The sequence below is a fragment of the Rhea americana genome, unplaced genomic scaffold (genome assembly GCF_003343005.1).
Source record: "Rhea americana isolate MKP2758 unplaced genomic scaffold, rheAme1 scaffold_146, whole genome shotgun sequence".
Classification (NCBI taxonomy): Eukaryota; Metazoa; Chordata; class Aves; order Rheiformes; family Rheidae; genus Rhea; species Rhea americana.
Window position 1 is genome coordinate 895810 of NW_028185550.1, and position 14101 is coordinate 909910.

Genomic DNA, 14101 nt, shown 5'->3' on the forward strand with positions numbered 1-14101 from the left:
TTCGTGCCTTTCTCCGCCGTGCGCTGCCTCCGCGCACCTGAAGCCTCCCCGCGCCGCCCGCGGGGTCAAGGCAGGGGGCCGGGGGGAGCCACCTGCGGGCCGCCCCCGCGCCCGGCTCCCATCGCCTCCTCCTCCTCCGCGCAGGTTGATCATGGTTGCCGCGACCCGCTGCCTCCTGGCGCTGCTGCTCTGCCAGGTGCTGCTGGGCGGCGCGGCCGGCCTCATGCCGGAGGTGGGCCGGCGGCGCTTCAGCGAGCCGGGCCGCGCCGCCTCGGCGGCGCAGCGCCCCGAGGACCTGCTCAGCGAGTTCGAGCTGCGCCTGCTCCACATGTTCGGCCTCAAGCGGCGGCCCAGCCCCGGCAAGGACGTCGTCATCCCCCCCTACATGCTGGACCTCTACCGCCTGCACGCGGGCCAGCGCCTGGCGCAGCCGCCAGCCCTCGGCTACCCGCTGGAGAGGGCCGCCAGCCGCGCCAACACCGTCCGCAGCTTCCACCACGAAGGTAGGCGGGGGGCGCGCGCGGGCCGCCGTGGGCGGTTGGGCGATGGCGGCCGTTAACGGGCGCGGGCCGCGCGTGCGGCGGTGCCGCGCTGCGAGCGGCCGCGGGACGGCGAGAGGGGAGGGCAGGGCAGGAGGAGGAGCGTCGGGGGCAGGCGCCTGCCCGGGAGTGCCTGCGCTTGGCCGCTAATAAAATGCGTTTTGTTGAGTTTACAGGAAGGGTTGTAGTCAGTTTTGCTTTAAAAGCCCCGGTTAGAGGACTCTGAAGTTTCTGTTCTGACGCACTTACTCGGCAAACCTCTTTCCTCCTCCCCCCTCACCCCACGAGAGGCTCTCATTTTATTTATTTATTCTGCGAAAACGGACCTGCTCCAAATTAAGCCTTCCCACAGATAGCTTTTCTTTCGCAAGGCCAAACCACCAGGAAAAGCTCCCTAATTCGCAGCTGAGCTGGGATCGTTCGGGAGGTTTCTAATCCTTATCTAATCCCCGTGAGAGATCAATGAAACAATCAATCGCAGCGTTTCCTCAGCGACTTTCTTGCCCTGCCATCGAGGTGAGGAGCACCGCAGCCTAGACCTGAGCCATGCCACGAAGGAGGCGGGCAGGCGGGCTGGTAAAAGCCTGGCTGCCAGACTTGAGGTGCGCCTGGGGGCCACGGGCAGCCTGGCCAGACCTTCAGCAAGGCGCCCCATGGCTGCGTGCTCGCCGCAGCACCCCGGGGCGCAGCTGCCCCGTCCTCGCTGGGAGCCCTTGGCCACTGGATGCGCCCGCTTGCTGCTCCAGTGGCTTGCTAAATGCACGCAAATGAGATTATCCTCAAAAGGAGGCTCTCTTGGATACAGACACGTTTCTGTTTTCCTCCTCTGGCTCCCCTCTAGCGATGGGCTTAGTCRGTCTGCTTGCACAGACTGCGGTGTCCACCGTGGCACGGACCGGCCCGTGGGGTGGGTGGCCTGCGTGTCACTTGCGTGCTTGTGGGGAAACACTTTCCTGAGCAGAAAGGTACTGTCAGCCAGGGGCATTACTGTAAAAGTGATGAAAATGCAGTTCCCCTTACCTTGAAACTGCGGTAAAAAAAATAATAATGATCTGTAGGGTTAATGATTCCTATCGACAAAGAAGGCAACCTAAGATGAGTGGATGTACTGTTTAGTGGAGAGCTGTATAATGAAGAGGGAGATGACTGGTGAAATGTAGCCTTGCACTGTTGCTCTGTGTTCCTCTATGTGGAAAGTAAACACTTAGCCATGAATGGGGAAAATCCAGTGCACGGGTCATTCATGTTAAACACTAGAGAGGGAGACTGAACGTGGTAGGCCTAAGCCTAAGGTCTAAGCAAAAGAGCAGATGTGAGGGCAAAGTTTGTAACTTGTAGGCAGATGCAGAAAACTGCAGTTTTAAGTAGCGTTTAGCAAAGTAGTGTATAACAAAGATTCTTTCTGGCATAAGAGAGATTCTCTAATTTTCACAAAAGTTTGCTTTGTGCCCATTCTAAACATCTGTATATTTCTGAATTAAGGTCTGGTCCTGAGACACTGTAAAGCTAAGCATTTCCTTATGCAAGAAGTCTTACTAAAATCAACAGGGAATAATTGTATCAGTAAGAATTGCCTGTACCAGTCATGGTTTCACTTTAGAAAGTGAATAGTTAGTTCTCCAGTGTGCTTAGTACCAAAATTAAAAGTCATGCTTTTAGAGAGATTTACTGTGGCTAATACTTGTAGTTTCTTTAATAACTGTCACAACATCATGCTTCCTAGATATATTTTATTCTTCCTAAAGTTCCACCYGGTTATAAGTTGGGTGAAAGGAGAGAATGGTGTGGAGTCGAGGGAAATCTTTGTSTTTGAAAAGCTTCTCTTGTTCAGAAGCAACTTTCTTTTATTATCACTTTACCACCCATCAGTTCTAACAGTTGAAGGATCCTACCTTCTAGGGCTCTTCTTGAGTAAACATTAGGGCGTGCTTAGTAAAATGCCATTGCAGATGTTGGGTTTGTGGTTTCTAATTATAATACAAAAATCCGTACATTAAGTTTTGTAAGTCACCTAAATTGTGGAGTAATATTTTTTGGAATGGCCTTTAAGGGATAAATGTTAAAGCTGTATACTTGAAAAGAGCAGAAATGTAATAATTATCCTAAATCCTCAATCAGTTTTAATTCTTCTCATCAGACGTCCACTGACCATTGTGCTAATGTCTTTCTTACTAATGTCTTTAAATTCCAAAGTAATGCTTCACCTTTCTTGCCACTTATTTTAACTACCTGGAATGCAGAGGACACCAGTATTCAATCAAAATACATAACAATGAATGAAGCATTTTTAACTTCATGCCATGTGTATTTGCATAAATAAATGAAAGGAAAAGGGAGACAGTGTTTTCTGTCAGAAACTGTTTCAGGTCTTGTGTGTCACAAGTGTTAACTGTCGTTTGAAAGTTGTCAGCAGCAGATGTATCTGAAGGGTTTGGTTGCATGTCTCAGTTTCTGATTATTTTTTTTTCCTCCCCCCTCTTCTAATCAAATTAGAAGTTTTGGAAGAGCTGCCAGAAACAAGTGGGAAAACAGCACGGCGTTTCTTCTTTAATTTAACTTCCATCCCTAATGAGGAATCTATCACCTCAGCCGAACTCCAGATTTTTCGGAAACAGGTGCAAGGAGCCTCTGAGAACAACAGCAGCTACCATCACCGTATTAATATTTATGAAATTATAAGGCCAGCCACAGCCACCTCTAAGGACCCTGTCACAAGACTTTTGGACACCAGGTTGGTGCATCATAATGCAAGTAAATGGGARAGTTTTGATGTAACGCCAGCTGTAATGAGGTGGATTGCACATGGACAACCTAATCATGGGTTTGTGGTAGAGGTGGTTCACTTGGACAAAGAGAACAGTGCCTCCAAGAGGCACGTTAGGATTAGCAGGTCTTTACATCAGGATGAAGATAGCTGGTCTCAGCTGAGGCCGTTATTAGTAACGTTTGGGCATGATGGCAAGGGACACCCGCTTCATAAAAGAGAAAAGCGTCAAGCGAAACACAAACAGCGTAAACGCCACAAATACAGTTGCAAAAGGCATCCGTTATATGTGGACTTCAATGACGTGGGGTGGAATGACTGGATTGTTGCCCCACCGGGGTATAGTGCCTTTTACTGCCATGGGGAATGTCCTTTTCCACTGGCAGATCATCTAAACTCAACAAACCATGCCATTGTTCAGACTTTGGTCAATTCAGTGAATTCCAAAATCCCTAAGGCTTGCTGTGTGCCGACAGAACTGAGTGCTATTTCCATGCTCTACCTTGATGAGAATGAAAAAGTTGTATTAAAGAACTATCAAGATATGGTTGTGGAGGGTTGTGGGTGCCGCTAACACAGCAAATATATTAGACAAATACAAAAAAAAAGCTGACACTTTAATATTTCCCAATGAAGACTTTATTTATGTAATGAAATGGAAAGAAAAAAAACACAACTATTTTGAAAATATATTTATGTCTACAAAAAGTTGGGAAAACAAATATTTTAATCAGAGAAATATTCCTTTAAAGATTTTAAATGTATTTTAGTTGTACATTTTATATGGGTTTAACCCCAGCACATGAAGTATAATGGTCAGATTCTTATTTTGTATTTATTTACTATTATAACCACTTTTTAGAAGAATAGCTAATTTGTATTTATATGTAATCAAAAAGAAAAAATATAGGGTTTGTACATAATTTTCCAAAACTGTAGCTGTTTCAATTGTGTGTATTTAAGTTGAAAAGAATACATGGAACGTTACTATGGCAAAGTGCATAGCACATTTGCTTTCTGCTGTGCTACTGTTAAGGTCACAAGTTCAAGTCCAGAAAAAAGTGGATAATCCACTCTGCTGACTTTCAAGATTATTATATTGTACAATTCTCAGGAATGCTGCAGGGTGGGCTGTCCAATCCATGAGAACTGGCATCCTCTTTAGGTGGAAGATTTGGATAAGAACCAGACATTGCTGATCTAGTATAAATACTGCTATTCCCAACTAATTTGCAGTGTGAATATAAGAAGGGCCAATAGAAATCCTAGGGGAGGCGGGGGTGGGGGAAGACTGAATCCTTTCTAGACCTACAGAAAAGTGAATGTTTGATGTTTCCTTTAAAAGTCCTGGCCAAATATAAAWTAATAAAAATTAAAATGTCATCATTTTTTTTTGTGATTATGTATGCTAAAGAGGAATAATTATCTTATTTGTGCTGGCCCGTGTCTTTAACAGTTGGAAAGATGCTATGTACTTCCTTAGCTCACTTCTGTGGAGTGTTACAGTAAAATTAATCTCCAGTTTTTGCCCTATGTACAGCAAGGTGTTGTCATATGCGGTCTCCTGTCTAACCTCAGCTGATGGTTTTGCTGTTTTGCAATTAGCTTGCTTTCTTTTCCACGGTTTTCTGTTTGAAAGCATTTTTTCCCAAATCTTTAAATATTTTAAGATAATAAATCATAGAACTCTGGTATTTTGTTCTGAAAAGTGCAGTCTGTAAGGAAAAAAAATGGTTCAATTGTGCAGCAGTCACAAGAATAACCTGTGTTTGCATCTTTCTCTTTTTAAATTCTTCATATAAAGGACAAAAGCATGATTTACAGTTGGAAGGCACAGCATTAAAGCTAATGCTCACTGTACATGCTGTATGTTACAAGACTGGTGTGGCAGTCTGCTAGTACGCTGTAAGACAGGGATGAGAATACTCAGCCTGAGTTGCTTATTGCATGGAAGTTGTGCCAAAATAGTAGAATAGGAAAGCAACTTAGATTGGCTTCTTGCTGATATACTACAAAGTGCCTGAAGCCGGGAGCAGAGTGAAAACATGTTAGACTACTAGTGGTAAGTTCTTGCCTATTTCAGGAACTTTCCGCTCTACTTTGTGAATATATAGTGACTCTGCGATTAGCCTCCAAAGGCATCAGAACCTCCTTGTATTCTGATAATTGGATCCAAAACTGGACTTTGGTGAACTGAGGAAGCCCTTAAAGTCATGTGTGCGGTTGTCAGTCTACAGACCTTTCTAATTCACCTTCTGGAGTACTGATTCTGGCCTACCCCTAGCTTAACCTTTTACTAACACCAACCTTCTGTTTCCCATTGCCCTTCCCAAGCTTCTCCTTTTTGCTGGAATCCTCTGTGCTCCAGTTTCAGTACTAAATAGGTTTGTTGATCAGAAAGACTAACTTGGTGATATCTCACAGGTTTTCCCATAAAACACCTCTATTCATCTGCTGCTAATCATCAGAAAAAGCAATTGATAGAGAAGATGGAGAAAAATGACTGTAACTTCCTATTGCTTCCATTTCTCTTGTGAGCCTAAAAATATTTTAGGCTAGCTATAAGTTTATGTGGCAAGACAGAACTTAATATATTATTTGTTCCAGCAATATTTTCAATAGCTAACAGAGAGCAATTCACCATTCTGCAGTTTGGCTTTGTTCATTTTTGAGAGATAGCTGACTTTGTCATGCTGATGCTAGATAGTAGCGTACAAGTTTGCTGGGTGGACAACCTCCTCTAAATTTTTTTGAAATACAAGTGCTATTTTCTTGGTTATTTGAATGTTTTTAGGGTGCACTTTTTCTGCGTAGAATTTTAGTTTGCCCTTTATTTGTTAAAAAGGGCATGCCAGTTGCATTGATGGTGAGCGAGTTTATGGCCGTTGTCAGCAGCAGGCTGTGCTTCAGTGAAGGTTCTGCAAGARTTCGTTGCTTATTTGCAGTGCATGGCTGTTCCAGTTGAGTCACAGCAGTGCTAGAGTATTCTATAACTTCAGCTTGCAAAAGCTAGACATGAAGTGCTGAAAATTCAAGATCGCATCATTTCTGAGAGCAGGAAAGGTATGATCCCAAATCTGTTGAAATCACTGAAAACTCCATGGCACTTCTAACCAGATCCTGAATTCTGGTGCTTCTGGGCTTAAGTTTCACAGCTCTAGGCCTGTCATGTATAATAGATTGAAGGAGGCTTTTTAGAGAGTGATGACTGCTTTACTTCTCCTAAGGCATGAGACCACATCGATGCTAATCTTTTTAAAAAATTGGCTATGGTGCTGTTGTCTATGCATGGTTCATGGCGTGATGCTGCATTCCTTATACAAGCAAACCTCCTATTGCTTGACAAAGAATTGCGTCCGTAGTAAGTGCACTGTAAGGCCAACATGTAATTGTAAAAGTAATAAGACCGTCTCCTGTGAGCGTTTCTGTACCTGCTTAGTGTTAGCCACAGAATCGTCAGTTCCATACTGATTTTGAAGAAGAAATAGGGATGAATCAAGCTCAGCACATCAATAAATTTCTGCAGAATTGACTTCATAATTTGTATTTTTTAAAAAATACTTAACTTAAACTCTCTCTAGATTGGAGATGTGAGAATATTGTGCTGAAGAGTTTGTTTAGATTAAAAAAAAAATCCCAAAGACAAACCTGCTTTTCATACATCAATAGTGAAAGATCCTCCTAGAGATTAGTTGGATTATGTTCCTGCAATCTGCTAGATAGTGTTGTTGATCAGAGACCCCTCCTGAAAGTTTTGGGGGGGCATCATCTGAGTTTGGTAATGACTGCTAAATAGTTCTACATACAAAAAAAAAAAAAAAAACAGGGGGGAGACTGTTACCACAGTGCTTATCAGTACTCTAGTACTTATTTTGGTACTCTACAGGAAGAAATTAGTTTCTTTTTTCTCAGGAAGAGAGCATGCAGAAGAWCTAGAAGACAAAAGTGCCTTTGTTACCCTGTAACCTGTTTCCCCTAAACGTGTTGCTGCTAGGCACTTATATAATCCATATGGGCAGAGATTGTGATAGATAATGTCACCCTTTGTGCATTTCAGATAAGCATCTCTCTAAACACAAATGTGATCAGCATCTCTTCTTGTCCTTTTGAGACTCAGTAACAGCTTTGTCGAGTGGCTTGATAATTTTTGCGCAAAATTCAGTTGGACTTCTGTGGTCAGCAACATGTAAAAATGACGTGGGAAGATCTTCAGTTGAGGTAAGCTCTCCTGAGAGCATTGGCCGTTTTCACCGAGCAGGGTCTGCTCTGCTTTGCTAATGTGGGCTCATCGTAATCAGGTACTGAGACCTTTCCTGCTCATGTGTTWGTTGGGCTTGTCCACAGAATATCACCTGCTTTTCCCTGCTGCTAGGCAGTTAGTAGCCTTTCATTTGTGCAGTCAGTACTGATGAAGCTTGGAGAGGAACATTATTTGTTTACTGTACTCTCTGCTCTGAARAAGGGGCTCATCTGGATTGCATTTACATTAGATGTACTTTGCTATGCTACTAGAAGAGAATAATGATTGAACTATTTTATTGTATAGCTATTCCTAAATTGTTGATTTGGATTTTTTTATTGATTTCAGGAGGCAGCTAATTGCCATATGGCAGCTTGATGTTAATGTTTTATGAAGATCAGGAAACAAAAGTTTATGAAAAGCTTTTGTATAGTAACTGCAGAGTTTCAAGAACTGTTTTATACTTCCTGACAGTGCAGGTCTGGCTTAATGGTTTGTTTTTATTGCTTAAGAGTGTAAACCTTTCTTTAGCCAATGTGTGGAAATTATATCCTCATCCCGCATTACGCATTTCTCATTGCTCATTACTCATTCCTTGCTTTCATTTCTGCCATCTGTAATCAGAGCTTTACTGTTTCAACTGCATGAAAAATGCTCCTGTCCTTTGTAGAGTAAGATGATTTTTCTTAGCGTTTACCCACCCCCTTCCAAACAAACAAACAAAAAAAAAAGGGGGGGGGGAGGAAGGAGGAAAAAACAAGAGAAAAGGAAAAGCCTACTCTGCTCGTATTGTTTTTCTCTGTTTTGGGTGGAGTCTGTCTTAGATTCTGGTTGCTAGATGGTTTCTGTAGTAACAAGCAGAGAAAAATTCAAGACTAAAAAGTCACTTTTAAAGGTGCCATATCTTGCCTAAARTATTATTYATCTAATTATGAATATTGAATGTTTCTCTTCTCTTTCATATAAAGGCTACCTTCTTCTTTTTGATAGAGCAGGCTGCTGCTATGAGACCCTGATTTGTTGTGCTCTTACAATATGAGGACATGAGAACCACGAATCTTGTTCCCAGTTGACTTAAGCTGCTCAAAATAATGATGAAAAGCCAAAGGCATTAAAATGTATTTTTAAAGACGTAATAAATGGTAGTTACAGGCACAAACCACTTTGTGTTTTAGTTACATAGGAAAGAAAAAAGAAGCTAGGTTCAGAAGGATATTTGGAGTTTATATATTATTGCTGTAAGGGAAGTATTGGATGAAAGTGATGGTCTTTTAAAGTACTGTATGAAAAAAAATACCCAGCTCCTTCAGAACATATTTTTACCCTGCTRTACTCCACATCTTTTGTTTATTTCTCCCAAGAGATTTTACAGGTGTATTAGGAAGTAACAGTTTTTATGTATCTGCACATTTGACTTGCTTGGACACATAAAGGATGAGAAAGTTATTGAAGGTTGGTTCTTGTCTTTCCAGTATTAATCCTTCATTACCTGTACCCCTGGCAGCTGTGTGTGCAGCAAGCAGTAATGGTTTCCTGAGGTGGAGTTTCCTCTCTTTTTGGAATCTAGTCACCTGGCAGTGCCCTCTGGGATCTAGCAACCTTCAGTCTGCCAGCTCTGTGCAATGGTCACTTAGAAAAGCTGGTACGCTGCTTTTGTCCTGGTTCTGTGTTCTTCATGGAGGCAAACATGTCCCTGCCTTCAGTAAGGATCTGAGCTTGGTAAGAGTCYGAGGATTTGGATCCACTGCATGCAAGAGGAGGCGCCTCTAACACTGGGGACCATGTTTGTAACRTGCCAGAAGTCTGAGGGCCAAAGCTGATTTGCATCCGTATTTGCATAGTGCTGCGAAGGCACTCGGCTGTAATACCTGCCTGGGCTTGTATTGCCCTCAATAGATGAGCAGAGGTTAAGAGTTGTCCAACTTCTCCAGAGGTATGAAACTTGCAGTAGGTCAGCTGGGGTCTCAGTCTGCAAGACAAGGAAGCGAGTAGATGTGTTTTTGCTCTTCAGAGTTTGTTGTTGTAGGGACTCTGGACTCCTGCAAAATATGCCTGGCTTTCAGTATAGAAACTAGACCTGAGCCATGAGTTAGATCTGCAGCTGGGTACATTGGCTTCATGCCAGGAAAGAAGCAGATATGTGGGTTTTCAGTTTGAAAAAAGGCATGGATTTTTGTGGGGAAAAGTTTGAGGTGAGAGAAATGGGAAAGGAGGACACGCAGGCTTTTGCAGTTGAAAGTGTTAAGTGTGTCCAAAGTGATTTCAGGTAGAAAGATCAGAGCAGTGAAWTGATAACATTCTGAAAGTTCAGGTTCCCACAACAGCTGGACTGTGACAGATTTACAGTTTAATGAGGCTGATAATCCCATTAGAGTTTAAATTAAGAAGGTCTTTTTGGGAGATCACCAAGAAAACTGAATATTGTACTGTAGCTTGGATTGTAATGCCAAGGCAGTAGAGAGGTGACATGTACTTCTTGAACTGTAGGATATGGTTTCATTCAGTGTGTGTTGTTGAAACAAGGCATTCAACTCCAGCAGTGTTTCACTGCAAACAGAGGCAAATATATTATTACTACCACCATCAYCATCGTCATCCTGGAGACAATGTGCAAATTAAAAAATGGAAATACCAACCAGGTCTGCAAATCGGCATAGCTCTATTGGCTTCATTCTCAGATAATCTGGTCCTTTTTAATAAAGCAAATCCTCAAGAGACAAGGAGAGCACATATAAAATACAATATATTTAAGGTAACTACTGACATAACTCCAGTAGCTTGGAACTTGCACAAAAGCATTTTTTATGGCATCCTGCACACCCTAGTGATGGGAAAGTGCTGTATGGAATAATGACTCTGTAACCACAGACTTCAAAAGTATAGAATGTCTGTGGCATGATGGAAATAGCTGTTTCCACATCAATAATATACACAGGCATATTGAAGCTTAATTGCAAGGCCAATGGTGATGGGAGGGGGAAGGGGGAGGGGATATCTGGTGACGGCTGCACCAAACATGCAGGCTGAGCAGAATGCCTCTGCTTTACAGCCAGAAACAATGATTCATTTCATTATAATCTTGACTTTTGCATTTTTCTCATGACTTATTGATAACTTTGTATGAGATTGCAAAGACCAGAGGAGTTATTGACTTTGTAGGAATTAGGAAGTGAGACAGGGCATATATTATTTCTAATAAATATCAGATCTCTGACAATTATTTTAATTATTCTACTTAAGGACAATTCTGACACATTTCTGCTTGCATTTTCTCTTTGCATGAAAAGATACTATACTTGAAAGCAGGCTCTCACTTTTAGAGCCTCACTTTTTTCATTTATTTTCATGAAAAATCCTAATCCTCTAGTTGACATCATAGTAATGACATGAAGGCAGTTTTGATGTCACTAACTGTTGCTCTTGGACCAGATCCTAATGCATATGGAAGTTCTTTCCCAGTCCTGGCAATATTAAAGGGCCTTACATAAATAAGAAGTGGGCACAATAGCTTTAAGTGAAAAACGAGAGGTTGTATTCTGCAAAATATTACTTGCATTGTTGATACTCTTTTATTGCTTAAGACATAGATTACTGGCATTGTAAGTATGTTGTCATTTTCTGGTACTGCTTTCAGCATACAGACTGTTGGCAATTTTCAGGATTATCTGAAAGCTTCCACTGCTGGACTCTCGTGAGTATGCAATGGAAGCTGAGATTCTTGAAAAGAGAATTTCATCACGCTTTTGGGGGGGGGGAGTTTCAAAGTGTAACTTTGAGACTCAAAAATCAGAAGAAAATAAAAAAGGAGTTTTTTTAACCACTAGCGTTTCTAAAGTCTGTTAACATTTTTGATTACTTAGAACAGGGGCTATTGCTAATCCTAGGTACTGTTAATACTGAAGGGAGGATCAAAGACTGATTGATTGGGTTTTTTCCTACTGTTTCTTTAATAGATACTTGTTAACTATTTTTTGACATATCAGGCAAAGAATTTTTCCAGGTTTGCAGATGAAAGATTTTCATCTTTGGAAACATAACCCAAATGTACCCTAGAGGGCAGAGTCATTTAGAAAGAGATCCTACACACCTTCTAAATTACTAATTCATGCCCACTGCAGAGCTGCATGGTTGGAAGGACCAGAGCCTGGAAAGCTAGAGCTGGGAGATCGAGTGGAACCTCCTGTTTTTTGTCAGTAGTCAGGATTAAGAAGGTGGTCTTCACACATTCTTCTGTGTGCAGAGGTTTCTTTATTATTATTAAAAAAAAATTTTGTAGTCTGAAAAACTCCCTACAACCAATCAGGCTGTTCTTCTGTCAACTAGCTGTTGTTGTTCTTGCCTGGTGGAGAATTTTGGTCCTGTTGTGAAGTTTAGATTTAACTTTCAAACAGAAACAGTTTAAGTGATATTTTATATCAAAGAAAATAAACCATGCATTGCCTTTTCCAAGAGCTGCCTCCTCTTGAGACTTGAGCCGTGTGTTTGGTTACTGCCAGCTTTTCCATCTAACTGGTGGGAAAAGTCTGCTGTCAGGCCCTTCTATTTGAGCCTGGTTGTGTGGAAGGGATCTGGAAGGTCTTTCTAGCTCCTCAGAAAAACCCTACTTCCGTCAGGGTTTCAGACTCCAGTCCYCTCTTCCTTTCCTTACTCATCTAAAGAAAAAAGGGTCAGGTACTGGGACACTTTGAAGACTGTGCCTTTGTCAAGCTTTGTTTTTTCTTCCTTCCTAGAACTTTCATTATATGATCCTGCTTTTCTGAGCCAATTGTTAGCCCAAGGCCAAATCCTTAACCTTGGGCTAGATAACAGAAGTACAGCTGAGGTGATCTTGACTCCTTTAAAAGGACTGTCTACTCTTTGATGCACTCCGAATGAGACACATAATTCATTTTTGTTCCAAAGGTTGTTCTTAGCATGGGAAATTAGCAGCCTCCGTGATAAAGAGTCAGTATGGGGCATCCATCTGCGTGTCCTTTATGTTGATCTCTGCCTTGCATTCCATACCACATCCTGGTGGGTGCTGCTGTGTCTGGGGAGAACTCAAGATTGGAGCCTATCTAGGAAGCTCTACTTCATGCAACAGCATCGGTTCATCCTAAGGCCTAAAGACTTTGTGCCAGTAAGTGRTACTGGCATTTGGAAAACTTATTTTTCTGACTGGCAGCTCTGAATGAGAGGAATGTGTAGTCAGTGCTTAAGAAAAATGAAGCTGAGACCGGGTTTATCAACGGGTATCAAAACCAGCTTATTAAGTACAGCCCCCTTCTTGTGTGTGAAGACCCTAGAGGCATGAGAAAGCCAAATGCAGTGCTAATGTCATACACAATACTATGTGCACAAGCTTTTCTGTCTACACAATGTGGAAGCCTCTTTAACAGATCATTTCTCAGCTTTTTTCTTTGGAAAAGGACTCCTCCAGCATATGTTTTATTACTGAAGTCTCTGTGCTGCTCTGAGTAACTTTGAAAGTCTATTTTGTAATGTAGCCTAGCAAGTCTGATGGCAAGAAGTGTAGCATCTCTGCTGGCTGTAGTCTCAAGTGTCATAGATGTAGTGGAATTTACAACAAGGCTGGTAAGACTAGGCTTGGTGGCCCAAACTATAAAAAGGAAATGCTGCTAATCAAATACTACATCAGAAAATAAGGGGCAGTGTAACAGTCTAGTCTAAGGACATGAGAGGCAGCAAACCTTTTCCTGTCATGAACTTCTAGTGTGCCCTTCAGGAAAGTTACTTTCTGTCTYTGTGTGCTAATTCCCAGATAGCTCTTCCCTGCCTCATAAATGTTTTGTAATGATATGTACCTTAAGAATTTGGAGATGCTCAAACATACTGCTGTTTATCCTGTAGGGTAGAGATAGATAGCTATAGTATATAGCGTAATAACAGGTTTTGTCCATTGGTTACCAGTTTGCATGAGGACCAGGTCTGGCCAGTATTAAACTGGAAAGCAAAGATGGCTTTGTGATTAAGGTGCTGGAGTGGGATGCTGGAAATCTAGGTTCAAGTTGTGGGTCAGCCATAAGCTCCCAGTGTGACCTTGAGCAATATAATTATKCTGAGACTTCAAAGGTATCTAAACAATTTGGACACCCATTTTCCAGTCATTTTAATTAACTGGGATGCTTTGAAATGTTCAGCTTTAATCTGTCTGTGCTTAGGACTCTCATTTGTAAAACCAGGCTAATATTTCCTTGTGCATGATGATGATGTGTGTGTTAATGATTGAGGAGCATGCAGCAGCTCCTCAAAGTGCAGCAGATACTGAGCTTGCATGGAGCTTGACGAGAGGGGAGTGTGTTGAGTTTTTACAGGCTTGGGATGCAAATACATATTGTATTGAGTATAGGACAAACTCAGTCTCTTTCAATGAGATTTGTTTATGTATGAGCATAAACCAGGAGATGAATAGTTACTATAACATATTACCATGATATTGGGCTCATGGGGGAGATAATAACCACTGCAAATAAACTACAACCAAAATATTTACTGGGAGGAACAGCTCATTTATTCTGTATTTCATTTAGCTCCGTAACAACATCCTGCCATTTCTTT

At 42.0% G+C, this 14101-nt stretch overlaps 1 protein-coding gene across 1 annotated transcript in view; it reads left to right on the forward strand.

Moving 5' to 3' along the window:
* BMP2 (bone morphogenetic protein 2) overlaps nt 1–4236 on the forward strand; it is a 5322-nt gene extending 1086 nt beyond the window's left edge. The window contains exons 2-3 of the mRNA XM_085299166.1: nt 145–503; nt 3033–4236. Coding sequence (XP_085155292.1) covers nt 152–503; nt 3033–3877 — 1197 coding nt within the window. The 5' untranslated portion in view covers nt 145–151 and the 3' untranslated portion in view covers nt 3878–4236. The remainder of the gene's footprint in view (nt 1–144; nt 504–3032) is intronic.
* The last annotated feature ends 9865 nt before the right edge of the window (nt 4237–14101 follow it).